Source organism: Micropterus dolomieu, linkage group LG02 (assembly GCF_021292245.1).
Source record: "Micropterus dolomieu isolate WLL.071019.BEF.003 ecotype Adirondacks linkage group LG02, ASM2129224v1, whole genome shotgun sequence".
NCBI lineage: Eukaryota > Metazoa > Chordata > Actinopteri > Centrarchiformes > Centrarchidae > Micropterus > Micropterus dolomieu.
Window position 1 is genome coordinate 22,896,411 of NC_060151.1, and position 26,002 is coordinate 22,922,412.

Below are 26,002 nucleotides of genomic sequence, written 5' to 3' on the forward strand. Positions count from 1 at the left end.
AATCGCTTAATATCGGCACATGAAAAACTAATCGCTGATCATCCCTTCAATCATTGATAAGCGATCCAATCGTCACAAGCCTCCCTGGAATGATTTGGTTTTTGCTTTTTTTTATAAAAATGAATCTGATACTGAAGACTTTCAGGACCTTGTTGGGCACTTTGTGATGTAAAAAGACACAACAAGCATGTAATTATCCTGTTGAACTCTCACTGCAGTTACATCTGGTATTCAGTTGGAAACATGTATCGCACATCACATTGTCATGCTTTTGTGTTTCAGTACTCCAGGAAGTGGGCCCATGTTCAAAACTACCACAGTGGCTGTGGATGGAGAGAATGCAGAAGATGGCGACAACATGACACCTGAGAACACTGCTTTGACAGAGTGTGCCCTGGAAGGATCAGTGGCAGATAAAACTGAGCAAGCCTCACCGAAGCCAGGCCCTACCATCAGCTTTTCTTTGGGGAAGAACAGCTCTTCCTCCCCAACTCCTAGTGGTGCATCCAAAGTCAGTGTGTCTTTCTCTTTTGCCAAGAAAGCCCCAGTAAAGCTGGAGACAGCAGCAGCAGTGTTTGCTGATCATGGAGAGGAGGCTATGGAGGAAGAGGAGATCCAGGAGGGAGAAAAGGCTGGAGGGCAAGAAGACACATCTGGCTGCAGCACAGACAGCTCTAAGGGAGGTGAAGGAGGAGGTGAAGGGGGCGACGGCAGTAGTGTGGCAGGGACGGAAGAGGTGCAGCAGCCTGATGATGGAGCCTCTCTAGCCTCCACTCTCAACAAACTGAAGATGATGATGAAAAAAGAGGAAGGGTATGCTGGACAGGAGCCTCAGTACTATCACTATATACCTCCAGCTCACTGCCGGGTGAAGCCTCACTTCCAGTTTTTGCTGTTTATGAAAGCCACTGATCAGTGTCCGAGCAAAGAAGAGGAAGACGAGGAAGAGGGGCAGGAGGAGAAAAAGGTTGAAGACAGTTCTGAACAGACAGTACCCAACATTACAGAGGCCACGACTGAAAAAGAACATGGTAATATCTCTCCAACCCCTGACCCAGCGCCAACTCCTCCATTGCCAAAATTGAAGACAGAGGATGTCACTCCATGTTCAGCAGACACCGCTTCCATCGTACCCACTTCACCTATACAAAAAGCAGAGGGCACACAGGATACTCTGGATTCCACCTCGGGTCCTAAAATCCCAACAGGTCCCTTCTTCCCAGTTCTGAGCAAAGATGAGAGCACCACCCTGCAGTGGCCCTCTGAGCTCCTCGAATTTACAAAAGCTCAGCCTTCCCTGTCTTACAGCTGTAATCCCCTCTACTTTGACTTCAAGCTGTCCCGCAACAAAGGGGTGCGTGGTGGGAAAGCAGTAAAGTCCCCTAAGACTTGTGAAGAGTCTGATGGCAAAGGACAAGAGATGGCTACCTCAACAGCTGAAGTAGATACTACCACTAAACCCGGGACCAGCACTGACAAAGACAAGCTAATGACGAAGGGTGAGACTGGTCAATCACAAGGTGATGAGCAAAAGGCTGTGACAGGCAGCAGTAGTGCCAAGAAAAAAAAGAAAAAGAAGAAGCATAAGAAGTCCGCCAAGCATTCAAAACGCAAAGGAAAAGAAAAGGCAGCCAAAGAAGATGCAGAGGGAGAGACTGAGGTAACGCAAGAGAAGCCCAAAAAGAAGAAAAAACACAAACGGAAGAAGAGCAAAAACAAGGCTCCAGATCAAGATGAGGCAACAGGTGATGAAAAGGAAAAAGCAAAACCGAAGTCAGAAGAAAAAACTGTTGCCTCCTCTGTTCAGCTGACAACTGGAGGAGGAGTGGCTACAGGAAATACAGGAGCAGAACTGGGGAAGAGGAAACGTGCTACAAAGGAAGTGCCTTGCAGGTCTGGAGCAGAGGAAGGAGCTACCGGAAAAGGCACAGACAAGGCCAACTCCTCAGAGGAGCACAGTGGCACCAAGCGACAAAAGACTGACTCCAGTGCACCTCAAAGTGCCTCCTGCTCCACTTCAGCCCAAAAGAGTCCTGGTCCTGGTAGGCCTCCCAGTAGCGAGAGTGAAGAAGAAGGGGGCTCTAATGCTCAGCGTTCACGTCATCATAGGTCAAGTCCTCGGGAACAACGCCGTCACCATAGTGAGGAATCAAGGCGGTCCTGCAGCCGTTCTTCAAGGCGGGGGGAAAGGCGGGGCAGCAGTCGTCGGCGCCATCGGGGCCAAACCTCCCGAAGTCACTCTTACTCCAGCAGCTCTGAGCGCTCCTCAGCAGGCAGCAGCGCCTACAGCCACCGTAGCCGCAGCTACTCAGACAGCTACAGTGACTACAGCACCGCAGGTCGCAGACGGAGGCACTCCAAACGCTCGTCAGACTCGGAGTATGAGCGGAGGGGAAGCCGAGGACATAGACGATCTAGGAGACATCAGTACTCCTCTTCGTCCTCAGAAGACTCCCGCTCGCGGTCACGCAGCTACAGCCGCAGGAAGAGGCACCGTCGGCACCATCGGAGCAGCTCAAGGAGCTCCAGTAGCTGGAGCCGCAGCACCAGCGCAAGATCCTGGAGACGCAGCTACAGCCGCAGCCACAGCTCTGCCAGCCGCACCTCCAGTTCCACCAAAGGCTCCCCACGCCGGCGAGTTCCCAGGGGACGAGGGGACAGTGACGCACAACGCAGAGACTTCAACCGCTCTCGCATCTACCGCTCTCAGTCTCCACGATCATCGTCATCTCGAGGCCTTAACCGCAACAGCCATTCATCCAGCTCGCAGGCTCTGAGGCCAGGAGGGTCCCGAGATGCAGGGGACCAGAAAAACACCCTTACTGCACGCCAGCTGTTGGAGAAGGTTCAGTCTAAAAAAAGCACTGATGATTCTGCCACAGGAACAAAATCTGGGATTAAGATTAAGGACCCGCCACAAGGCTATTTTGGTCCCAAACTACCCCCTACCCTGGGAAACAAAGCCATGCTGCCGCTGTTTGGTAAGCTGCAGGCAGGGAAGAAACCCCTGATTCCCCTTACCAGACCTGATGAGGGTGAGAAATCAGGACCAGGGAAAGGCTCTGAGGCTGAGAGGGAGGTTATCCTGGTAGAGCCTATAAGGGAGTTCCCTCCTCCACCACCACCTCCAGCTCCACTGGTCCAGAAGATTGAGGAGGCCCCACAGAGCACAGCGGTGCAAGAGGAGACACAGCACCCTACTACAGAAGTCCTGGTGCACCAAGAACCCAGGCCATTGTTTGAACAGGAGCCTTCCATGATGATACCCCAGTACCAAGGAGAATCTGGGCAGGACCCCTCTCAGAATCCCATGTTGGAGTCCCTCATGCCAGAAATGCAGCAGCAGCAGCCACCAATGCATGCCTACCCATCTTATCCACCACCCAACCTGGAGGAGGATGGCATGGAGGCAGAGGAGGATGGACTGGCTCCTTTAGAGAGTCAGCCCATTACATTCACACCAGAGGAGATGGAGAAATACAGCAAGCTGCAACAGGCTGCACAGCAACACATCCAACAGCAGCTTATGGCCAAGCAGGTGAAGACGTTTCCCTCTGCTGCTGCGGCCGCAGCCGCAGCTGCTGCAGCCGCAGCCAACATGGCCCCGGCTCCCCCTCCCCCAACCCTGCAGCAGATCCACATTCAGCAGCCCACTGTGTCTGTAGCCTCCGGCACGTCAATCACCACAGTGCAGCACGCCATCCTGCAGCACCATGCTGCCACTGCTGCAGCCATGGGCATCCACCCAGCGCATGCCCACCACCCACATCCTGCACATGCCCAGTTGGCCCAGGTACACCACATTCCCCAGCACCACCTTACCCCCATCTCCTTGTCTCAATTTGGCCACTCCCTTGGTCATTCTCTGGGACACTCACTCGGACATGCTGGGTTGATTCCTGCCCACCATACGGCCTTTCTCTCTGGTCAGCCTATACATATTATCCCAGCTTCTGCACTTCACCACACCCCCTTAGCTCTCCACCATGTACCACATACAGCCCTGTACCCCACACTTTTCACACCCCGGCCCTCACAGGCCGCTGCAGCAGCAGCTCTCCAACTCCACCCACTGCTACACCCAATCTTCTCAGGGCAGGACCTCCAGCACCCACCTAATCATGGCTCTTGAATAAAAATGCAAGTGAAGGAGTGTAGTCCCAGCACCCAACTACTAGAGGAAAGACTTAACCTAACCGGCTTGGTTTTGGGTTTTAAGATAAAGTCTTTGCGACAACAGGCAGGCAGTGAGACAGGAAGCTGTCATTAAACCACCATATTACTGACCTACACAGTGCAGTAAGTTGTAGCCACAAAGTGGTGCTGCTTGTGTCGGGTTCAGAATTGACACTGACATTTTCTTCTGGCTTATGTTTTTTTTTTTCCTCCATGTTTTGCCCTGAATTTTTAAAACAGTGTAGATTTACCGAGACTTCCTCAAGACATTGGTTTATGTACCAGCTGGGTGTATATTAACACCACCCCTTTTTGAATGATAATTCAAAGAAACCACTGGATGTGTTTTTGTTTCCCATATAAAATAATTTTCTCACAGGTTTTGCTCACTTTGGCAGCCAAAGAGAGATGTAATGGCTGAAACTATAAGCAGAATCATGTTAGGATGATGAGAAAGTGGGGTTCTAGAGAGGAACAGCTCCAGTTCTGTAATGTAACTTTCAGAGACAGTTTAGTTCTGTTCAGTACTATTTATCTTGTCATATGACTACTTGCTCTCTATTGGATCCTTGGTCTCAAATAATTTGTAATGCAGTAACTTGTACATATATCAGTGTGTTATGTGAAGAATCCCATCAGTGATGACCATATGAAATTACAGCTGTGGTGTCCAAATAGAAATAACATTGTCACATAGGAACCTCCCTCTCTAAGCGAGGGGAAATGTGATGTAGGGGTTTTAACATCCCTGATGCTCTGAGGCAAAGCTCATGTTCCCTGTGGTGAGGGAACACCTGAATAAATTGCACTGAAATCTGTACATCGAGATGGTGCGTTTGCATCATGTAACAAGATTGTAGTATACTGCAATAATTGTATTTTTCTGTTTTTAAATTATTTTCCAAAATGTTCTTCAGAAGAAGGGCTGTGTTTTGCTTTTGTGTAATTTTGTAAATAAAACTGCTGTAGATTAACCTATTAACATTCTAGAGGTTTGAGACTGGCATTGGGGAAAAAATTAATGACAAGATGGGTAAAAGATGGTCACGTACGTATTTTATCAAGGTTGTTTCTAAAGGACCCCTGCTAAAATAAGCTGGGATGGCAAAGTATAGTGACCTGTCAAACAGTAGCAACTCTGTATTTTTTAAAAACTTAACGTTTCAGCAAATAAAATCTTGAGTTCATGTGTTTTTTTTCTCTCCATATTATGTTGGGTTAATGAAATTCACTCAGTGGTAATTTCATCTGGGATAGTCAAACAACCCCTGCAGAGGTCACTGTTAAAATTTAACACTAGATGGTGCCCTAGTTGCCTTGAAAAGGCTTGTGAAAGCAGTAAATCCACAAAATGCATGTTAACAGGAGAGTTAAGGGAAAGCTGTAATTAGGGCTGGGCGATATCGCCAAAAATGTCATCACAATAAAAAAATATATCATTCAGTAAAAACAGTCAAATCAGTATTTCTTTCAAGTTTAAAGATTTGCTCCTGAGTGAAAGTTGAAGAAATCAGAGGGTTAATTGTGGTTTCAAACTATTCTTTATGGTCAGAACATGACAGTCATTTTTATTATGATTTCACAAATCTGAGGTAGAACGTTCAAAACAATTTTAATGATAAAAATAAAACTATTATGCACAAGCAAAATTAAGTAAAATCTTTGTCATTTTCCCTCAACAAAATAAATATCTTAATAGAAAAATAATAGAAAAGTGTTATTTTTGCGATTAAATTATCAAACATTTGTTATATTTCTATCAAAGAAAATTATCGTTTTATTGCCCAGCCCTGGCTCTAATTAACTTGTCAAAAATCAGTTGGTGAAGATATACCAAGGAAATGAAACATGTTTTATTCTGTTAAGAGAATTAAATCACTCACATAGTGAGGCTAGACCCACACATAAATGCAAGAGAAGGTGTAAAAGAATTACAGAATAATTGCAGCTTGATCCTTGTTGCCAACCTGTTTATCTCTGGTGTATAACCTTAGCTACACAAACAAAGATTCTCCAGGGAGTAATACTAAATTTGCAATGTAATAAAACATGGAGCATTATGAGTATTTCCACACTATTATTTCTGTCTCTGAACCATGCTTGACAATGCAGAATGACACTGACATTACTAATGACAGATTGAGGAACAAAACAGTTTGTTTTTTTACTGGAGGCAAAGGCAAGTATAGTATAAAGATCAGTTTGTAGGATTTTTAAAATGCCATTTGGGTACAGTGATTGACAGTATCAGAGGGGTTTCGATAAAGACTAGAGTAGGGATGTGTGGCAGTAATCTGAGGAAAGCAGCATACCTATTATAAAGTTCAATTCTCTCTTGAGAGTTTCAAGTGGAATACTGTATGTAATTGAGGTCTTTTTTGGCCATTTTACAGGTGCCCAAATTAATTAAAATGATGGGAAACAAACTTTTTAATGGCACAATTTCTTTTTAAAAATCTTTACTTAAATCTGATGCAAAAAATTCAGTTCTGCCACTTTTCATATCATGAGGGATGATGTGCGGCAGAAATGTCCACAACTGCTCAAAAACCGGGCTGTGGATGGATGGTGGTCAGCCCAGGTATCGGATTACCAGGAACAACAAGACGCAGGTCAACAGCATGCCTCCAATCATGATGAGCTTATCTTGGGTGGCTCGCCTCTCTATCAGTCTCATCACTGTGTTGGACAGCCCTAACATGTTGGCCACATCCAGCATCTTCTTATGGGTCCCCTGTGCAGAGCCAAACCAGTAATGAGAGTTGTGGGTTAAATCAGGCAATAACAGCTATACAAAAAAGGTTGTGGAAAATCCAGGCATTACATGATAACATTGTAATTATCTACACTAATTCATCTGATTTTGGGAGACGTTGAGTGCACAACACCCTCCCTGACGCGTCGCTCCGTCAGAAGTTTCTCATGGCTAGACAACCGGGCTATGAGTGCTGATCAACAGACACACCCTGATAAGAGGAGGCCTGAAGCAAAAACCAGGAAAACCATCTCCTCCCTGGAAATAAGGACTCACCCTCTTAACTGAGCACATACACAGTAACAATGAGGCTATTGTGATAAATGTGGACACTGGAAACTGGGTCAGGGAACATAATTTAAACCAGTATCTATCCTGGGAATGTACCCTTGTATACTGGTTCCTTTCTCTAGAAAACCAAATAAAAGTAAGTGATGGCCGCCTGCCCGCTACTTTTCTAGATCTTGTATCAAATCATATGCACACACCTTCAGTGTAGATCTTTGATCTCTGAGACCGTTGAGGATGCCAGCGCCGCTGCCCAGGAGGTCATCCATGCCTCTGTGTGCGTTGTGCAAGCTGGAGTTTAACTGTAGGGTTTCATCTATGGGGATGGAGGTATCGGCGTCCTATTGAACGAGAACACTTTTTAATTTCACATTAATCAGCTTGAGACATTTGCATGTTGCATCCAGGGAGCTGGCTTGTGTGTCAACCAGACAAAGACGAGTAAAGTTCACTGAACACTACCACATTTTTATCAATCCAAGACTTTGACCTCTGAACGCTGGATTCATGCCCAATAAAGTGATTGCAAACTTCACTAGCCCGAACCTGAGCTTGGTAGCAACATTATTATCCAGTTTACTTCCCGACCAAGGTACATTTGGCTTACGTTGGTCGTGAAGGTACGGCTCATGAGTTCCTCCCTGTCTCTCTCCTGGGCCTCTCTGGCATAGCGTCGATGCTGGAAATTTTGTAGGGCAGTCCGAAGGTGTTGGACGTCATACTTAAGCTGGTCCACTCGCCTGAGGGAAAGCAAAGAGAATACAGTAAAACTGTTCAACCTTGGTTATGAAGTGGACAAAAGCTCTCTCTAAAACTGTGCAAAATGTTCTCTTTTTTACCACACACTCACTTACCTCGATATATTTTACAACAATGCATCATTCCACTTCATCCTATAAGTAATTCTAACAGTTAATAATTGTTCTGGTTGATGAGAACATTTCTTGACTATTAGATTCTCTCACAGTCTCCCCTCTCCTTAGCCTCATTCAGGCCCCACTAGAGCTCTTCTAAGATCAGACGAGTGCCTTGGGATGAGGTGTACTGTGTCCCCTAAGGCCTGTTTACCCAGCTCAGAAGTGAATCTTTGCCCAATGCAGCAGGAATGCTGGTGATGACGAGGCTTCTGAGGAAATGTTTTCATAGAGCCACGTCGCCACAGGCAGGACAGGGCTGTGGGTCTCATCTTCTACACCCTCCCCCGTGCCTTTATGAGATATGTTTCACCCTGCCAGCTCTGGGGCTTTAGGGTCACCATCAACTGACTCACTCCAAACTCACAATTTGGCGTTCTGGCGGCGGTTTGGTGGTTCCTTGCTGGCCAGGATCTCAAGGCGTTCTAAATGATTGAAGATCTGGTCGATTCTAGCCTGCAGTTCATTTTCTAACACTTGAAAATTGAGGAAAAACAAAAAATCAGAGAACATAAAAATAACTACAGTCAATTTGGTATAATTACAGGATGGCAAACATTACATCACATTTCCCTCCTGGATCAATTCCATATGATCAGGTAAAAATGAACCCTTGCTAAATGTAATACATTTGTTTGAAAAAAGGATTTATTACTTTCCCAACTTCATACACTCAAGTGTGAGTGCAGCTGTGTTTATCAGTGGACTGACCCACACTCATTAGATAGGCTTAGCATGCTACATCCTCCTCTGGGTTAAAACACAAGTTGATGTCATAATTAGGAAAGAGGAGGGAGGGGGTGTCTACTGCCTGGTTCTCACTATTATCTAGAAGAAGTCCTTCCAGCTTCTGTCCCTGCACACACCCCACTTCTTCCTGCCCTGGCACCAGCCTGGCCCAGAACTTGGGCAGGCACCAACTAGTTAGACACCAGCCCCCCACTTCCCCACCGCCATTATATGAGAGCAGCCATAACACGGAGTCTGTACTGAATAGAAATTCAGAAACAGTTCAAAGGAGGTGGTGGAGCTCACTACTCACAGTGCACTGACTGACGATCCGTCTTCTCCAGATTGCCCATAAAAGACTGCACCTCCTGGATTTGCCTAATCCAGAACAAACATAACGATAGTGAATGAAAACCAAAACACAACCTGGCGGTTCCGTGAATTATTTAAACATTTACGAACATAAATGAACATCCGTGTTAATATTTTATTAATCAATAATCTTAACATGCTGACATTAGTTTGGTAAAATGGCTGAAGTTAAATCATTAAGTTAATTAGCTAGTTCGTTACACTTGTGAGCTAGCTGAGTCTGCAGTTTGCTCAGATGAAAGACACTCACTTGTTTGTCTGATGGTACAGCGACTCCATCTTCCGTGATTTGTTGAAACGATGTGTTTCCCTTTGCTTTGTAACGTTACTTTATTTTAAAACGCCTTTATTCTGACAGGTAGCTAAGCTAGCTAGCTAACGGTACTGGAGTGTACACGTCATCACCGAGCCTTTGTGTACGGAAGTAGGAAAGCGGAAGCTCTGCAGCGTCACCCGAGAGAGGCGAAACATGAAGAGGGCTCACTCTGTCTCGGATTTTGAACACTGAAAATGTAATTACAAATATGTACTTAAGCTTTTGCCTCTCTAACTTCTATTTCTCTAAAATTTTTGAGAGGCAAAGACGGTTAAATGGTTTATTTCCCGTCGATAAAACCGTAGTTAATACCTTAATTTAATCAAACAAGATGACATATGATATGTTTATCAATTAACGATCTTTGGCTTACATAAATGCTGAAGAAACACCACCTAGTGGCAATACCGCTCAGTAGTAGATAAACTGCAAAGAAACATAATACAAATTCCATCGTTTAATAAACTTTATGAATTGTCCTTATTGGTTTTAAATCCTAAATGCTGTGATGCATCACTAAGGTGAAACAGGACACCAAATCTTAGCAATGAATGCCATGCAGACACTGAATCGTGTTTGATGCTTCACAACTCCCAAGAATGGACAAGTCAGGTTTCAGTTCAATTGATGCTAAACTTCCCAAATTTAAATCTAGGCTGTAGGCTATGTTTTCCATTATATTTGATATGCTCTTAAACGTAATAGTTGACAGTTGTGATAGCAGAGATCCTTTCCTCTACCAAGACAAGCTCTGACAGCATATAGCATAATCTGTTGACATGTAGACATGTGACAGGAAAGACCCTGTGAAACATGTCCTGGGGCTAGCTTTTGTCAGCTCACCCCGATTCGGTCTAATTAGGCTATCCTCTTTTTCCACAGATAGGTGTCAGAGTATTTCTTGTCTGTCCATCTAGAGGCGTCCTTCTTGCCTGCGGTCAGAGACACCAAAACTAATGATATCAAACTTTTCATAGTGAGGTAAGATTACAAGTCACAGATCACTGCAGAGAGGATGTCTGAGGAAGGAGACGGGTTGTTTGTGAAATTTGTGAATTGAGTATTGTGTGAAAGTGGAATGATTTGATTTCCCAGAATAAGCTGAGAAAATTTCACAATAGTTCCTTGATGATTTATTGGGAGGAAAATCATCCTGGGGCGCTGCCTGGCACCATAACAAAACCACATCTCAATCACCTTGCTCCTACCCTCCATGGCTGTGCTGTCTACTAAACTGGGAGGGGAGAATCAATGAGACCAGGAGCAAGCTAAGCAAAGTCAAGCATCCTTTAATTAGTGCAGTGAGCTGTGACAAGCTCCTGTTTGGCTGTGATAGCTGTGTTTGTTTACCCCATTCAGCACAGCAATGAGAAATCAGCCCAGACAGTTTTCCGTGGCTGCCTGATGGTACTTGAGTTGATGGTTGTATCTTCAGGCTAGACACTTCTCAACAGAGGTCCTTTTCACCCACCCCCACGTCAGGAACCTTGAGATCTGTTCATGCCACTTCTTGCTCTAGCTGTTCACCGTTTTTGGTTGTCATAACACATCCCCGGGGCAGTGGTTGGATGTGCACAGCTTTAACCTGTTGCTTAGAGTAGAGAAGAAGTAGAGACAGGGTGAAATAAGGCCCCCCTCAAACCATTTCTAAACAGTACATGAAGCACGTTTACCTCTCTCTCTCTCTCTCTCTCTCTCTCTCTCAAGGTCGTGGGGTTCTCTTTGTCTGCCCTTTATCTTTCAGCCCTGAGGAAAGGATGAGATGAGCTTACTGGTTTTCCTCCACACCTGAGCACCACGGGCACAAACTGGAATCCAGACTCCAGGTGTGGAGCATGATCACGCCACTCCAACTGACCAAGAGACCACATGTGTAGTTTAAATGTCACTGCCATAGTTTTATGCACATTCATGGGTTCTGTCCAGTTATTACTTCCGCCATGAAAGGTATGCCTTAGGTCCCATTTGTTTTTGTGTCTGCTTGTTAGTTATAAGTATATGTCAAACACTTTTTAAAACTTTTTTATAAGTTTTTACAATTTCCTTATTATTAATGCTCGACAGCGGTGGAAAATTATAGTGATATTTTATTAAATAAATGTAGCAACACCACAGTGTAAAATACTCCATGACAAATAAAACTCCTGCATTCAAAAGTATTATCAACAAAATATACTTATGGTATCGAAAGTAAAAGTACTCATCATGCAAAATTCAGAGTATTTTAATTATCGATTCATAAACCTATGAGCACTATTTTAATGTTGTCAAGGGAGAACTAGTTTTAATAACTTTATACAATATAGTCTTGTTAGTTTAATCTATATCAATGTGAATTTTATAAACTGTTCATATGTTTACATTTAAAATCTTGATCGGAAAAGTAACTAGTACCTACAGCTGTCAGATGAATGTAGTGGAGTAAAAGGTACAATATTTCCATCTGAGGTGTATATATATATATATATATATATATATATATATATGCTGTATACTATTAGTGCATGTGCGTGTGTGGCCGCCTCACTGGATTGTCAAAGAATGCTAATTCCTGGCTTTGCTCCTTTGGGGGCTCAAGCTGGAACCTAACAAAATTTAGCACTGGATCAGTCTCCCTGTCCTGGTTAGACAACATGGCAGCCGAGTTATTGTTTGGTGAAGAAAGCACTCAGTGTACTCTGTGACTAACCCCCTCAATAATACAGTTCTGTTCATCTAGAGAAAATTATATGTTATTGAATCACTTTTACACAACCTACTTAATGATGTTTTCCAGGCAATAGAACACAACATAACTCTCCAATGATTGCCCAAGACAGAGTGAAGAAGCCAATTATGAGGAGCAAAATCGCCTTGGGTCAACAATTTTTGGATACCAGTAATTTTTTGAAGGCATGCTGATCTTCTCACTCCCCCAAGGGAGATGATCCACTCATCTTTGAAGCCGTGATGAGACGCTGAATAAAAGCAAATGAGGGCCTGTCAGAGATGACAGGAGAAACTCATAAACTCCCAGAATCTCAGTGGGTTCTGGTGGGAAACGGGTCCAGAGGTGGGGCCAGAGGAGTGGCCAGGCGTGGCACAGCCGCCCACCACAACCCCCAACCCCACCCTCTTAGCTTGTTAGTTTTAGAACCTCTGTATGAAGTAACTGTTAAACTTTTTAAGTTGTAAAGTCAGTCAAATAGCCACACAGAGATGCAAATCAGCCCCAAAGACAGTCACAATGAGTACAAAGAGATGCAAAGCGATAGAAACCTTCTAAGTGACACAAAATGACCACAAAGAGACGCAAAATGACTACAAAGAGATGCAAAGTGACTACAAAGAGATGCAAAGTGACTGCAAAGAGGTTCAAAGCTACAAAGAGACACAAAATGACTACAAAGATATGCAAACCTACAAAGAGACACAAAATCACTACAAAGACATGCAAAATTACCACAAAGAGATGCAAACCAACTATAAAGAAATGCAATGGGCCTGGGAAAAGATGCACAACAGCCACACAGAGACACAAAATTACTACAATGCAAAATCGCAGCAAAGCCATTCAAAATGACTACAAAGAGATACAAAACAACCACATAGAGATGGAAAATCAGCCCAAAGACACTCACAACGACTGCAATGAGATGCAAAACAACTATAAAGAGATGCAAAAGTTCCTTCAAAAAGATGCAGAACTGCCACATAAAGACGCAAAATGACTACAAAGAGAAACAAAACAACCACAAAGAGACACAAAATCACTACAAAGAGATGCAAAATGGCCACAAAGACACTCAGAGTAACTATTATTATAGCAAAGAACCAAGGCTTTGAATTTGTCTTAACACATTTTAAATAATTCCTCAAATGCGCCCCTTCATGAATCTATCCCCCAGTGTGCTTGTTCTTCCCTGCTTTATTTTGTCTGACCTCAAAGAACATAGAGTTATCATACAGCTGTCTGACACTCACTCACACACAGCCCTGTGGCAATACCACCTGTGACACCCAGACCTCTGAGGATGAGAGATGCTGTCCACCCCTGTGGTTGGATGACAGCTCAGCCAGAATGGGAACACAAACAGCAACATGGCACGCAGCACTACACTGGGCTTCCCCTGCCTGACAGCTTCCTACCCACAGTCATGCACCCGCTCCCAACTACACTCATGATCAAGTCCAATGTGTCAGTTAGCCAGAGTGTGCGGTTTACAGAACTCAAAAGATATTTTGACGGCACATTATTGTGTATCTGAATCATTTAATGACAGTGATGATTTAATAAGTAAGAGCACTCATGAAAATAAATCCAACCTATTGTATGGCTGTAGATATTACAAATGATCACAGATGTCATACCAGACTTGTTTTTTATAGATGTTGCTGGTTGACAGAACACATAGCTCTGCCCTTTATCTGTGTTTACACATTGTTGATCTGGGAAAGTTTTGTTTCGATTGTAATGGAGGTCAGTGTGTGGGTGTGTGTATGTGCAGCTGAGAGAACGGCAGAGGAGTACCATATATTGAGCATGGGGAGTCAGTTATGAAGGTGCATGAGGCCTTATCATGTCCTTTCACAGTGGCTGCAATGTAAACCCTTCAGTTAGCGCTGCAGGTGTGGAGCTGCATGGGAACAGCCTCCCCCAGGAGCTTCCCAGTGAGGGGGCTCACAGAGGTGCAGTCAAGGGTGCAGGCATCTTTGCTGTGTGAAATCAATTCACAAACACTACTTGTGTAGTATGCTGCCCTATCTCTTGTACTATGCTTTGTCTTGCTGCCAGCAGTTAGTCACATCCTTAGCGATCAAGCCCTCTTTTTACCATTTTCAATTTTTTTGTCTTTGAAAACACGTATTGAATATGTTAATTTTACACCCTATTGTTTAAGAAAGCAAACTTGCAAGCAAGGGTTGTCAATGTGACCACTAAACTAAAATGATGGCCACAGCGAGCAACAGTCGCTTTGTGAACATAGTAGAGTCACAACTAACAATTAGTTTCATTATCGATCAATCTGTTTATTTGTTTTTTGATTAATGACTTCATCATTTGGTCCATTAAAATATCAGAAAATAATAAATAAGACTAAGAGTCTGCAGCCATGCTAGTGTGTTTTTGAGGCTGTATTTAGGCACAACAATGCTTAAAGCTAAATGCTAAGCTCAGCATGCTAACATGCTCACAACAATAAAGCTAACATGCTCGTGTTTAGCAGGTGTAATGATCACCATGTTCACCATCATAGTTTAGGATGTTAGCATGTTAGGATGTTAGCAAACACAACGTACAGCATTTTGACCTGATGAAAATAGGATATGAAAATAGGAAAATTCACCAAAGTAAGTTCACCCTGTGGGAACTCTGAATGTCTGTGACACCACAATGATGGAACGAGCTACCACACGCCATCAGAGCAGGGGTGTCCCTCTTCAAGAAGCTCTTGAAAACTCATCTCTTCTGAAAACACCTCTAACTCCTAACCTCTAACATGCACTTCCTGTGCTCTTCTTCTTCTATCCCCTTACAATTATCTTGTATTAATAGCACTTTTTTTGTTAACTCTTACTTCCTTCCCTAGGTATTTACCCCATTGATGTGATATGAACTATAAGCTCTTACTAGTACTTATTGCTGCTCTTACTAGTATGTATTGTCAGTTGTAGATCTGTATTTGATGCTCTGTTGATGCTTGTATGTTGTTCCTCAAATGTAAGTTTGGATTAAAGCATCTGCCAAATGAATAAATGTAAATGTAAATGTATTCATAGCAATGCATCAAATAGTGTCAAGTACTGATATTTTAGTCAGGACCAAATAAATGGTGGGCTGACCAACTGATCAACAATGCCATCCCTAAAGCCATGTGGCTGGCCAATAATATTTTGTTGAATATCAGTGAAGACTAAGAAAACCAGTAAATATTAATATTTTGTGCAAAACTGGAAGCAAAGAATTATGGGCATTTTGCTTAAAATAAAGACAGAAGCTGTTTTTCGCTGTTATTGATCATCAAGATAGATGCTGATGAATTCTCTTTCGAGCTCCTCATTGCTTAATCAACTAGTCCTTTCAGCTCTGGAACAGAGGGTGAGGAGGAAGGTGCTGCGTGCCACACAGGAAGCTGTGTTCTCCAGGTTTTCGAGGCTTGGCTCTGGTAGACGCTACAAGATGCCTCTGGAAGCAGAGAATCTGTGTCAACAGTATTTTGTTGCAATAGTTTACTCAAATCTCTCTTTTTTGTCTGCTACCATTTTGTGTATTAGAATTTATAACTATTCATACTGTAATAAAGTTCTTTTTCTATGACTAATCTACTCTAATGTTTTTTTTCTGTCCTCAGGTAAAAATCCATCATTTCAACCCTGCCGCCTGCTCAATTGACCATCACACATGTATAAACCTTCTCTACACCCATGTGTCTCGTCACCTATTGTGAGGAACTCAGCCACCATCCCAGTCCACCCCAGCCTCTGAGTTAGGCCCCCCCATAGAGGTATGCACTTAGCTTTGTCATAGCTCTAGGCAGTGCATGTTCTTGTTGTGGGTTGAGCAATTGCATTAGTCATTTCACATTCCAAATACCTACCCCATGCCGTATTTACAACTCTATGTCTCTCTCTCTCTCTCTTTCCCTCTTTTTCTGCACAAAATCCATTTCTCCCTCAGTCTCTTCATCATTTAATTTTCTCTCTGCACCATGTCAGGGCATGGGGATTAGGCCCAGCACTGATGCTATCTAAGTACCTTCTCTTTAGAGGCGGAAGTCTTGTAGGGGTTAGATGTTTGACCTGGGGCTCAGAGGTTCCGATTACAGGACGGGCCTGTGCTTTGTGTCCTTGAGCAAAGTATATACCAAGCTTTCTATGCTTCATTTAACATCTACTGTTCTTACACAAATGAGTGATGTATAAACCTGTAAGCTATGTAAGATGCTTTGGAAAATATATTTTGGCTAAGCCACATAAAACTAATATATATCTCAAAAAATCCCCTGCGTGTTAATTCATCTTCAGCCCGGCGTCATAACCTTTACCTGAACCAGGCCCAAGCAGACACAAGAGATAGTGTTACCACCAGCATCACCCTTCATTTTCTATGTCATTCAGTGTCTCAGACTAACAGACAGAAGCTTCAGCAGCTCAAGCATACAGCAGGCCGACTGTAGCCCACACCCGTACAGGAAAACCTGACTATAAACACACACTTGCACACACATATCATTCCCACTGAAATGACCGCAGGTGTGCACACACACATATGCAAAAACCTTTGTGCCCTCACCTGTCTCCTGTCAGGACTGTCTCAAACACACACAGGAGCTATTGCACCCCTGCTCCGTCCAACCCCCCACCCTGCTCAAAGCAGCCACCCTCAGGCCTTGTGCGTGCGAATCCGGCTGTGGACTCAGCAGCCCCCATCGCTGCACCCCCTCCACTCAGGGTAGTGAGGGAAATGAAGGCTTTAGGAGTTCATTATAAAACAACAACAGCACCAGCAGGGGATAGGCCTCCTGGGGCCAAAAACTATTCCTTCTCATCCCTCCATCCTCATCTTTTTCCTTTATGTCCCTCAATATCTCAACCCTGGTCCAGCCTGCTCTCTGCGACACACTCCTCTGTTTTGTTCATTATCCCACAGCTCTGCTGAGAAGAACATTGCTTCTTTTTTTTTTTAAATACCGAATAAAGCTAAATACTGATCCGCAATAGTTCACATAATGAGTCAGTAGTCTCAACATATGTATACATATGTGTGTTTGACCTCAGACATCAGAAAGACGGCTGACACGTTTATGTATGGGAAATTAATATTGAAGCAATTGATATGAGCAAAGGTTTATATTAGTAATATGATTATGTTATTTGATAGACAAAAACATATAGTTGCTGTCCAGTAAAAAACATGCCAACTTTTCATGAGGAAAAACTGCTTTGTGACAATTTGACTTTAGAAGTGGGAGAATTTTCTCAACCCATAAAGGAGCACAATGTGTTTATCTAAAAATAATTATAATCACCTACTTTGGACATACATGGTTTTCATTCTGGAAAGATAAGAATTTTAATACTGAAGAAAATGCCTTTTTTGCACTGATCACTACATTTTAGGAATCTAAAAAAGTTTCCAAGCATTTGTCTGTACATAATTGACAATGTTTGATTTTGAGTAGATTTAGGACGAAAAATTTCAAGAAGCATGTTTTTTCTGCAGGTGCACAATGAAAACGTTTTATTCATACTTATTTACTTCTTGTCATTTGTCATTTGGCCCATCTCCTATTTTATCACATTTTTTCATTGCAAGATTTTCCTAAAAGTTACACAAGTGGCTGTTTCTTGTGCACTAAACATGCAGTATAGCCTCATCACTCATCACACTGAGAGATAATTTGCTCCAACACTACCGTGTTCTGTACATCCACTGTGCAGGTTTTTAAGGCCATTAAAATTGTTAGAAAAACTTTTCTGAGATTGATTGAAAGATTGAAATTGTCTTATAATTCACTGCAATACTTGGGGTCTCTAGTTGATGTTCTAATAAGGAATAATAATGTGTAATCATAGTAATTAGAGAGCAACATCAAAAGCACCAGAACACACACTACAAATAACTCACACAATAGCCCTCTGTACACTGTTGGTTCAGTGATGCCTTGCAAATGAGTGGAAAGTTATGATTCACGGATAATAGCACATAAACTGCTCTCATTCTGGGGCAGCCGAGTGTTACTTTCTAATGGTGAATTGGGGGTCAAATGCTCTGTAAGACGGCATTCTTCTGAGTCATCATCTTTGTCATCATCATCATTATGATTGTCATCATGTTTGGTGTACTCGCTAGAGGCACAACACCTGTAAGCGTGTCCTCCACCCACCCACCCCTCGCCTTTCGCTGGGCGGTTGAGGGTGATGCATCGAGACCACAGTCCTTTCAGATGAAAAGGAGGGCAGGGCAGTAACAGCAGGAAGTGGTTTTGCTCGATAGACGCAGGGCGCAGCGTTTCAGGCAGGTGTATTGCACTCGCTTCCCTGTTGCATGTGGAGTGTGTGTGCGACAGCACAGTTGAGGGCAGCCGCCTGCGGCAACTGAACAAAACACAACAAACACAGCTCTTACAAATTTATGTCCATTTATTAATCTTATTTATTTTAAATAAGAATGTAATGCAACAATATTTGTTTTAAAACATTAACCTTTGGAGATATGTAGCATCAAATTCAAAAGAACTGTATGATCTTTAATACAAAAGTAAAGGATAGGATATAACTCTAGATAGCTCATAAATCTTACTGATATTTGCCAAAAGATGAAGTGAGGTAGAGAATTACGCCTGGAGCCCTGACATGAGTTATATTCACATAATATGTGCAGTTCAGAATCACTCAAACAAAACATAAACTGGCCAATAAAATAAGCCTTTTGGTTCCTAAGTGTACTTTTGACCTGCACACATGGACACATAAGAGTTGTCTTGTATGTAAGGATAAGGGAGTAAACATGATGAAACGTGAATTTCTTTGATTAGCAATTTGGGAAAATAAGGAGCATGATTAAGCCCACTTCAAAGGCGTTTAGAACAAAGATGGGGCTAAATTCGACTTTGAAGACCAAATGGTTTAGTCAGGCAATTTTAAACTTGAAAGTATAGCCAATAGCTTAGAGTGTGCTTCTATAAATAGAGGGAATACAAGAGGAGGGCTGGTATGTTCAGAAATTAAGTGTTTTTCATTCTTTGTTTTTCAAAGACAATGTTTGGTGTTTCCCTTGCTATTACCTCTGGTATTTCCCTTTGTTCTGTTGAGCCCACATTAGGCTGTGTAGAGATTTCCATAGACATTTCCATAAAAGCAACTGAAACCCAGTGCGTTTCTTTACACAATAGCCCTGTTAATGCATGTAGTTACAATGTATATCAGTGGCATCAACCTTCCCTCAAAGCTTCCAGTGATTCTAGTTTAAAATATATTTAGGCCTAAACAGTTTTTCTACCTTATATGATTAATTATACACTTTGTATCATATGTAGCAAGAGCAACGTAAGTGCTTTTTAATCAGAAATGAACTACTCCACAGCAGAAAACAGAACACAGCAGACAGAAAAACAGACAGTTGGATTCCTTTTAAGGCCATTTTAGCCTCAGTGGCAACACTCAGTTGCAAGAAGGATTAAAGTATAAAGCAGCAGTACAACATGCACAATGACTTAAACAATAAATAGTCAAGTGGAAGGGGCCAATGCAATTACAATACAACAAAGTCACTGTCAGAGCTCCACTGCAGATGGGGTTTGACATCGTACTGCTGATGACATCCAGTCCAGACCAGTATCTGTTTTAAGAGCTCATTTCCCTCCGTCCCAGAAGAGTGGCATTTCAGTGCATCCAGCGAGAGAAAAGCAGAGTAGTTTGAAAACATCCTCACCTACAGTATGCTGCTGCATATCAAATCGGTGATGGTTAGCAAATAATCAGCAATATTATAATGTTACAAATCTATGTTCCTCCCCAAATAACATGCGGGTCAGAATGGTGCTCTGCAAAGACATGCTCTCGCTGTGAGATCCCTCCCTTTGTCTATAGGAGCTTATAGTTCAGCCATGTCAGTATGTCAGGTCAATAATGAACTCTTTGTCTCTCACATTTTCTTTTTTTGCATACTGCATCATTTGCTATGCGTTTTTGCAGGTGTAGACCTCCTCCTCTCTCACACATGTCTGACACTCCACGTGGCAGCACCAGCGTACCTGGCAGTGGCAGGACAGGCTGGTGAGGCGCATGGCTGTGTTGTAACCACGTCCGCAGCACAGACTCTGACAACTGGTGTCTTTGGCACATGATCGGCCGCCTGTGCCCGGGGAGTAGCGAGAGGGCCTGCAGAAGCTGTGGGAGTCTTCCAGGTAGACCAGGTCAGTAGTGCGGAGGCTCTGGCCGTGGCGACGGGGGCCCGCAAGCTCTGTCTCCCCGGTGGCTGCGTTGGTGACACTCAGCACTCGCACTGCAGTGTCATATCGATACTTCAGCAGCCGTCCAGTGTCATGGAAAGGAGACAGCTGCTTCCAGCAAGTCCGTATGGCGCAAGAGCCGGAGACACCGTGACACTTGCAGGTAGTTTTCAGCCCACTCTTCACTGCCTGAGATAGGAGGGGGGGAAAGCAAGGGAGGGGAAAAGGGAGAGATGTCAGTTCCTTCAGTTTGATTCATTACCTGGCCTCTTATCTGGGAGGTCTATCTCGACAGAGTGAGACAGTTTCCTGGAGGGTGGGTAGGGGGTTAGGGATGGTGGTCTACAGATAGTGAGCCTTTAGCCCACCTCAGTCAAAAATTTTGACATAATGGATTGAGGGGGACTGCTCAGCATGTCGTATTTCAGTCACCTCACATTTCTCACTTGGACAGCTCTTGCCATTTTTTTTCTGAATGTGTTCAAACTAGCTCTGTCTGCTTCTCTCCTGTCTCTCTTTCCTAAAGCCTGAGGCATAGGTGACAAACAGTGCAGACAGTGGAATCTCTCCACCCTTTTTTGTACATGCCTGCTCATGGAAAACATTGATAAGAATTTCTGTGCAAGAAGTGCCAAAACTATATGGAGCAGCAGCTTGTGATGGTGCCCCTGATGTAGGTTAATAGTTCACTGAGCTTGATGGTCAGCGAAGACAGCGCGATCACTCAGGGCTGCTGTCTTGTGGGGGCCACAGACAGGTCATGCAGAGGGAGCCAGAGGGTACTTCTGGGTTGAAAAGTTCTGCTCAGTTCCTCCCTTTGCAGGTATGAACCCTTCAGGGGCTTCAGAGCACCATTACTGAGAGATGGGGGTGGGAGGCGCCAACCTCTTTTGTTAACCCGGCTCATGCTCTCTTCTCGGCCACACTGACAGTTGCCCTCAGTTCTTCCTCTGGCTCTAGGTGTGAGCTACAGGAGTGGTTATGAACATTAGGTGGATTTATGAAGAGCATAGTGATTCAGTAAGTGGGAAAAAATGCTCGCTCGTATATTAAAAAGAGGCCACGGTTATAATCGTTGTCTCTGACATGAGATCTTTAATTTTCTGTAGGCCCGCACAGCAAGCTTTATCATGCCTGAGAACACCTGGCTCCAACGATCCCACAGCCATCTTGTCTCCCTGCTACACCGCCTCACCCTCTGCCTCTGTATTATCCACCAAGGCCAGCGACGGAAGCAAATAAGGGGGCGTTTGTCTGGCTGGCACTGTGCAAAATATGCAGGTGAGGATCACAATTCTGTATCCTCTGATGGCACTGGAGTGTGTCAAAGGTATAATTGTCATGTTAAAGTGCAGCCCAACTAATTGAGCTAAGTGTGACTCAGGTATAAATGATGCTTTTGATGCCTTTAGGCTTGGGAGGCCATTTCACCATAAAGGGATGTGGGGGCTATTTCACAGAGGCACATTTGATTTGTAATATTTCTACTCCACTCATTTGGGTTTTTGTTTTTTCCCACTCACCCGAATTCCAACGTTGATGTTGTGGGAGTCGACTTGAGCCCTCAGGTCCTTGCTGACCCTCTTTTGGCCGAGGAACTTCTTGAGAAACTTGGTGCTATATTTCAAGTTGTCACCGCAGACCCCCCACTGCCACGCTTCTCGATGCTGGATGCCGGGGGAGTCGTCACATGTGCACCTCTCCATTCGGCCTGAGCTGCATGCTTTGGCGAGTGCATGGGTCAGCGCCGCAGAGGACACTGCCAGCAGGAAGGCAGTCTCCTTGAATGCTGGGATAGATGCAAAAGACATGAGAGGTGGAATCACTTTGTGTAAAAATTTAAATGTACATCAGAGCCAAATTTACACAGCTTTGAATGCAAGACTGATTTGTGGTATTAAAAAAGTGAGTGCAAACTGTTTATAGTTTAAGGGATTAATTCATAGTTTGCGATCATGAAAACATCTTTTGTGCCACTGAGTAAGCCTATAAGCCAGAATGTTTACACAGAGCTCAGTACGTTGTCATGGTTTACTACAACCTCAGCATTATTCTGCAAGTTTTCTTGTGTCAAAAATCCTCTTCTGACCTGTTCTTTTGGTTACACACTGTTATTTGCTTCACCCAGAGCCATCACCAGGGTATATTTTGATCCAATTAATTATTATTTTGACTAGGAAGGATTTTCCCAGATGAAAGTGAGTAATCATGCCACCCTTTTCCTCTGGGAATGGGCGCTTTCCTGAGATAAAAATAACAACGGGCTTGAACACTCTCCACCGCACCACATTTCTTGGCTTTCCACTCCCTCATTACCTCCATGCTGACCTGTTCATGTTCTCCCACACACTGATATCCATATGCATAAAGCCTGGAATCCTTAAGCATTTTTACTGCACAGCAGACCAGCAGTGAACTTGAGCTATATGTAATATGGTGATTTAGTATTGGCATATCTTTTTTTCCAAGTGCATCTAATCAATTGTTGTATCAGTTCCTAGAAAAAGGATTCAACCAGAAAACTTTTGGAAAGCTTTTTCAGGGATTTTTATACAAATGAAGAGGCATGATATGTCAAGAAATCTTAAGTAACACAAAATAGTTTAGAAGTGTCACCTGGTGTTTTGGTTACAAATGCTTTGGGATTATAGTTGCTAGACGTGCGCGAGAAAGACTGTAAATGTGACTTTAAATTACATACAGCACAGTTGCTTTATCACAAATTTAGCAGTCTCTCCAGATAAATAGTAGTAGTAGTTGCTCATTTCTATGTTGTAAAATCAAGGAAATTGTAGATGAATTTGGTTCTTACTTTAAAGATTGTGTGATCATAAGGCAGCAACAACCAATGGAAAAAAGATTTATAGTTTAAAAACTGTTTTGTTTGCATTTTATTCTTAAAGAGTCAGACATAATAAATTAATTGATGTTAATGTAATACTATTCTGTGATAACTAACATTATTTTATATAAGAATGTTTATTTGAAAAATTGGAAAGGTAACTGTGATCAGACTGTGTATGAGTCACACCTTTAATAAAAACTTTCAAGGTAAATATTTTATTAAAGTTGGACATATTTGGTTGCTGTGTCCATTCTTGGCCCCAGTTGGAGCTAGAGATTAACAATTTGTTTCTCCTACTTTTTCCTCACTTCTTCTGCTGTAGTGCTGTCACATATATCCGCTTCTCAGATAATTACTTGATTTTAAGAGATATTGATGTAGCCATCAGCTTCAGGGCCATGCAGACAGATATGGCTCGGAGACCTCCTGCTTAGAGACACTTTACTTACTCACAGATGCTTACCTGTAAAGCATACTGCAAGTCCTGCAGCTATGCACCTGTCTCACTTGAGGTTAAAAAGAATAAAGGCAAATAAAGATCAATGAGACTGAGTAACTGGGTTGTCCAAGGTTAGAACTCAGCACTAGCTGCTTTGCACCCAAAACAGGTAAATTAAAACTGTAAAACGCGGTGAAGTTATAGGCTGAATTAATGGCTTACCTCTTTTCAGAAGACTTCCCCGGCCGTCCAAACTGCAGTTCCAGCGCTCATTTCTGAACTGATACCGACACTCCAGGAGGCTGAGGCGCACAGACTCCCGTAGCGTCTCGGCCAAACCAGGCTCCCTGCGACACAGTCTCTTCTGCCGCCTGGTCAGAGTCATCTGCTCGCACTGCTTCAGGTGGGCCTTGCCTGTCGGGGGTTCATTGGAAAACGGACCCGGTAAAAACACCAAGGGTTCCCGACCTGTCAGCCTTGGAGTGGAAAGAAAAAACATATTCAAGTGAGTTGCATTTGTAAGTAATCCGTACACAAAGGCAATGCAATGTTCTTTCTTTGAAATAAACTATAAGTCTACCGCCATTATTATTAGACTTAATAAAAATATGTTGCAATGATGAATTTGTGTGCTGTAGTTATTTTGTTTTACGCTGTTTACTCAGTCTTAGCACCTGAAAGTGTTAATTTCTCTGTAATTTAATTTAATCGAAAACATTGAGTATTATTTTAATTTGATTGATGTCAATACTGTAAACATTAGAAATCCATATACAGGAAAATCAAATCAATTCAACAAATCGGAAATTAAAATTAAACTAACCAAATAACAACGAACAACGCAATAACAATTTGCCGCATTAGTTTGTGCACAATTACACGTGCGAAATTTGGCTACGGTTTGTGAAGGTTGTTGTTATGATCTCTTCTAGGGATTAAAATAACAAAGGTCTCAATTAATGTGATGGGCAGAAGTAAAAAGGAAATCGGCTGACCCAAAATAAGCTGCAGTGTGCGAGAGAAGGATGCAGAGTGCAATGATTCGCAATAAGCAGGCGGTCCGTGGGAGCCTGGAGCGCATGGTGCCGGGTTGGCGCTGCTCTTCATCTCGCTGATTCTTCAACGGAGAAAGTCTGTGCCGTCGGGTCGGCGCACCTCTTTAAGGGGCCCCACATGCACACAGACTTTCAATCCAGTATGCCAGGCCCAGTGGTCCGCTGGGAGGCAGGGCCCTTGGGAGTGGGGGTGTTATATGTCTTGCTGCGTCCTCATTGGATTCTCTCAATATTGTTACTGTAGGCTCCCTCCCACTGTAACGCCACCCAGGTGGTCGGAGCTGCAAAATGACTGGGTTTACCTGCTGTGATGTAGAAATCTCGAATACACCTGGGTACCTATCACTAGGATGTTCAGGTCTCCAGCCATCGTGGGAACGCACCGGAATCAAAACTTAAATCGAGTACATTTTTATGGGCAGGGCATTAAAAAAATTATTTTCTTTGATGTCGGTCTGTTTCAATTCCTTACATATCCACTAACTATTTCCTATAAGACTTTATTTTTGCATAAATTTCCGAGTTGTGTGAATAGTGTAAGAAGTCTTACAAATTATATTCAGAATCTTTAAAAGCAGCATGGTGGTTTCATGATCAGAGTTTGAAGTTCTACCAAACCCCAAGTTTAACCCACAAGGGCAGCATACATTCACTCTGAAGTGTCCTTAGCCAACAGGTTGGATCTGTGGCCATGAAGAAGAGAAAGCAATAGAAAATCTCTACATTTTGGTTATTACATTATAATAATTGTGATTAGGCAGCATAAATCCATCAATCTTGGAAATTAAAGCACAGCATTCAAGAGAACTCTATGGATGAGAAGAACACGAAGTCTGAGATTAAAGGACAAAACTAAAAAGTATATAATTAAAGGCTCTAAAGCCTGTTCTTCCAATCAAACTGCACCACCATGTTCTTTCAAAATTCATTGGTCCTTAAAAGAAAAACCAACCATGGATTGAGCCCCATCTGGTGGATTCAGTATAAAAATTAAATCTGGGATCATGAATGGATTTATGGCTTTAAAGTTTGTAAAGGCTGACCAAAGTCAGACCAAAGCCCAGGTGATGTAAAATTAAGAATACACCATATAGTTGTCACTGGGGTGCAAACAAATTATTTTCATTATTGATTTATGTGCAGATTATTTTCTTGACTAATGATTTGGTTAATAAAATA

The 26,002-nt window shown here is 43.0% G+C and overlaps 3 protein-coding genes and 1 long non-coding RNA gene across 6 annotated transcripts in view; 2 read left to right on the forward strand and 2 right to left on the reverse strand.

Annotated features, from left to right (window-relative positions):
* Positions 1 to 5,363, forward strand: part of gpatch8 (G patch domain containing 8) — a 28,611-nt gene extending 23,248 nt beyond the window's left edge. For all 3 annotated transcript variants that reach the window (XM_046033862.1, XM_046033870.1, XM_046033880.1), the window contains one exon: positions 283 to 5,363. In XM_046033862.1, coding sequence (XP_045889818.1) covers positions 283 to 4,132 — 3,850 coding nt within the window. In that variant the 3' untranslated portion in view covers positions 4,133 to 5,363. The remainder of the gene's footprint in view (positions 1 to 282) is intronic.
* Positions 5,364 to 6,007: 644 nt separating this feature from the next.
* On the reverse strand, positions 6,008 to 9,683 carry gosr2 (golgi SNAP receptor complex member 2). Its single transcript, XM_046042188.1, has 6 exons — positions 9,485 to 9,683; positions 9,176 to 9,240; positions 8,501 to 8,609; positions 7,827 to 7,959; positions 7,420 to 7,560; positions 6,008 to 6,910 (listed from the first exon to the last, which is right to left on the reverse strand). The coding sequence occupies exons 1-6, from the start codon at positions 9,511 to 9,513 to the stop codon at positions 6,749 to 6,751; spliced, it is 639 nt and encodes a 212-aa protein (XP_045898144.1). The 5' UTR covers positions 9,514 to 9,683; the 3' UTR covers positions 6,008 to 6,748.
* LOC123965854 lies at positions 9,517 to 21,762 on the forward strand. Its single transcript, XR_006823794.1, has 6 exons — positions 9,517 to 9,746; positions 10,433 to 10,531; positions 11,258 to 11,376; positions 15,883 to 16,035; positions 20,228 to 20,647; positions 21,594 to 21,762. It is a non-coding gene; the product is annotated as an uncharacterized LOC123965854 (long non-coding RNA).
* wnt9b (wingless-type MMTV integration site family, member 9B) lies at positions 18,649 to 24,959 on the reverse strand. The gene is made up of 4 exons (XM_046042179.1): positions 24,764 to 24,959; positions 23,991 to 24,244; positions 22,008 to 22,273; positions 18,649 to 20,673 (listed from the first exon to the last, which is right to left on the reverse strand). The coding sequence occupies exons 1-4, from the start codon at positions 24,847 to 24,849 to the stop codon at positions 20,212 to 20,214; spliced, it is 1,068 nt and encodes a 355-aa protein (XP_045898135.1). The 5' UTR covers positions 24,850 to 24,959; the 3' UTR covers positions 18,649 to 20,211.
* Positions 24,960 to 26,002: the final 1,043 nt, after the last annotated feature.

Coding starts and splice junctions, on each gene's coding strand:
- gosr2 (XM_046042188.1), bottom strand. CDS start 9,513: ATGGAGTCGCTGTACCATCAGACAAACAA. Junction 7,960..8,500: donor CGCCGCCAGAACGCCAAATT/GTGAGTTTGGAG, acceptor GCTTTCCCTCAG/GCGAGTGGACCAGCTTAAGT. Junction 6,911..7,419: donor ATCAAAGATCTACACTGAAG/GTGTGTGCATAT, acceptor GGCTCTGCACAG/GGGACCCATAAGAAGATGCT.
- wnt9b (XM_046042179.1), bottom strand. CDS start 24,849: ATGCGCTCCAGGCTCCCACGGACCGCCTGCTTATTGCGAATCATTGCA. Junction 24,245..24,763: donor CACACTGCAGCTTATTTTGG/GTCAGCCGATTT, acceptor TTCCACTCCAAG/GCTGACAGGTCGGGAACCCT. Junction 20,674..22,007: donor ACATCAACGTTGGAATTCGG/GTGAGTGGGAAA, acceptor CTCCTATCTCAG/GCAGTGAAGAGTGGGCTGAA.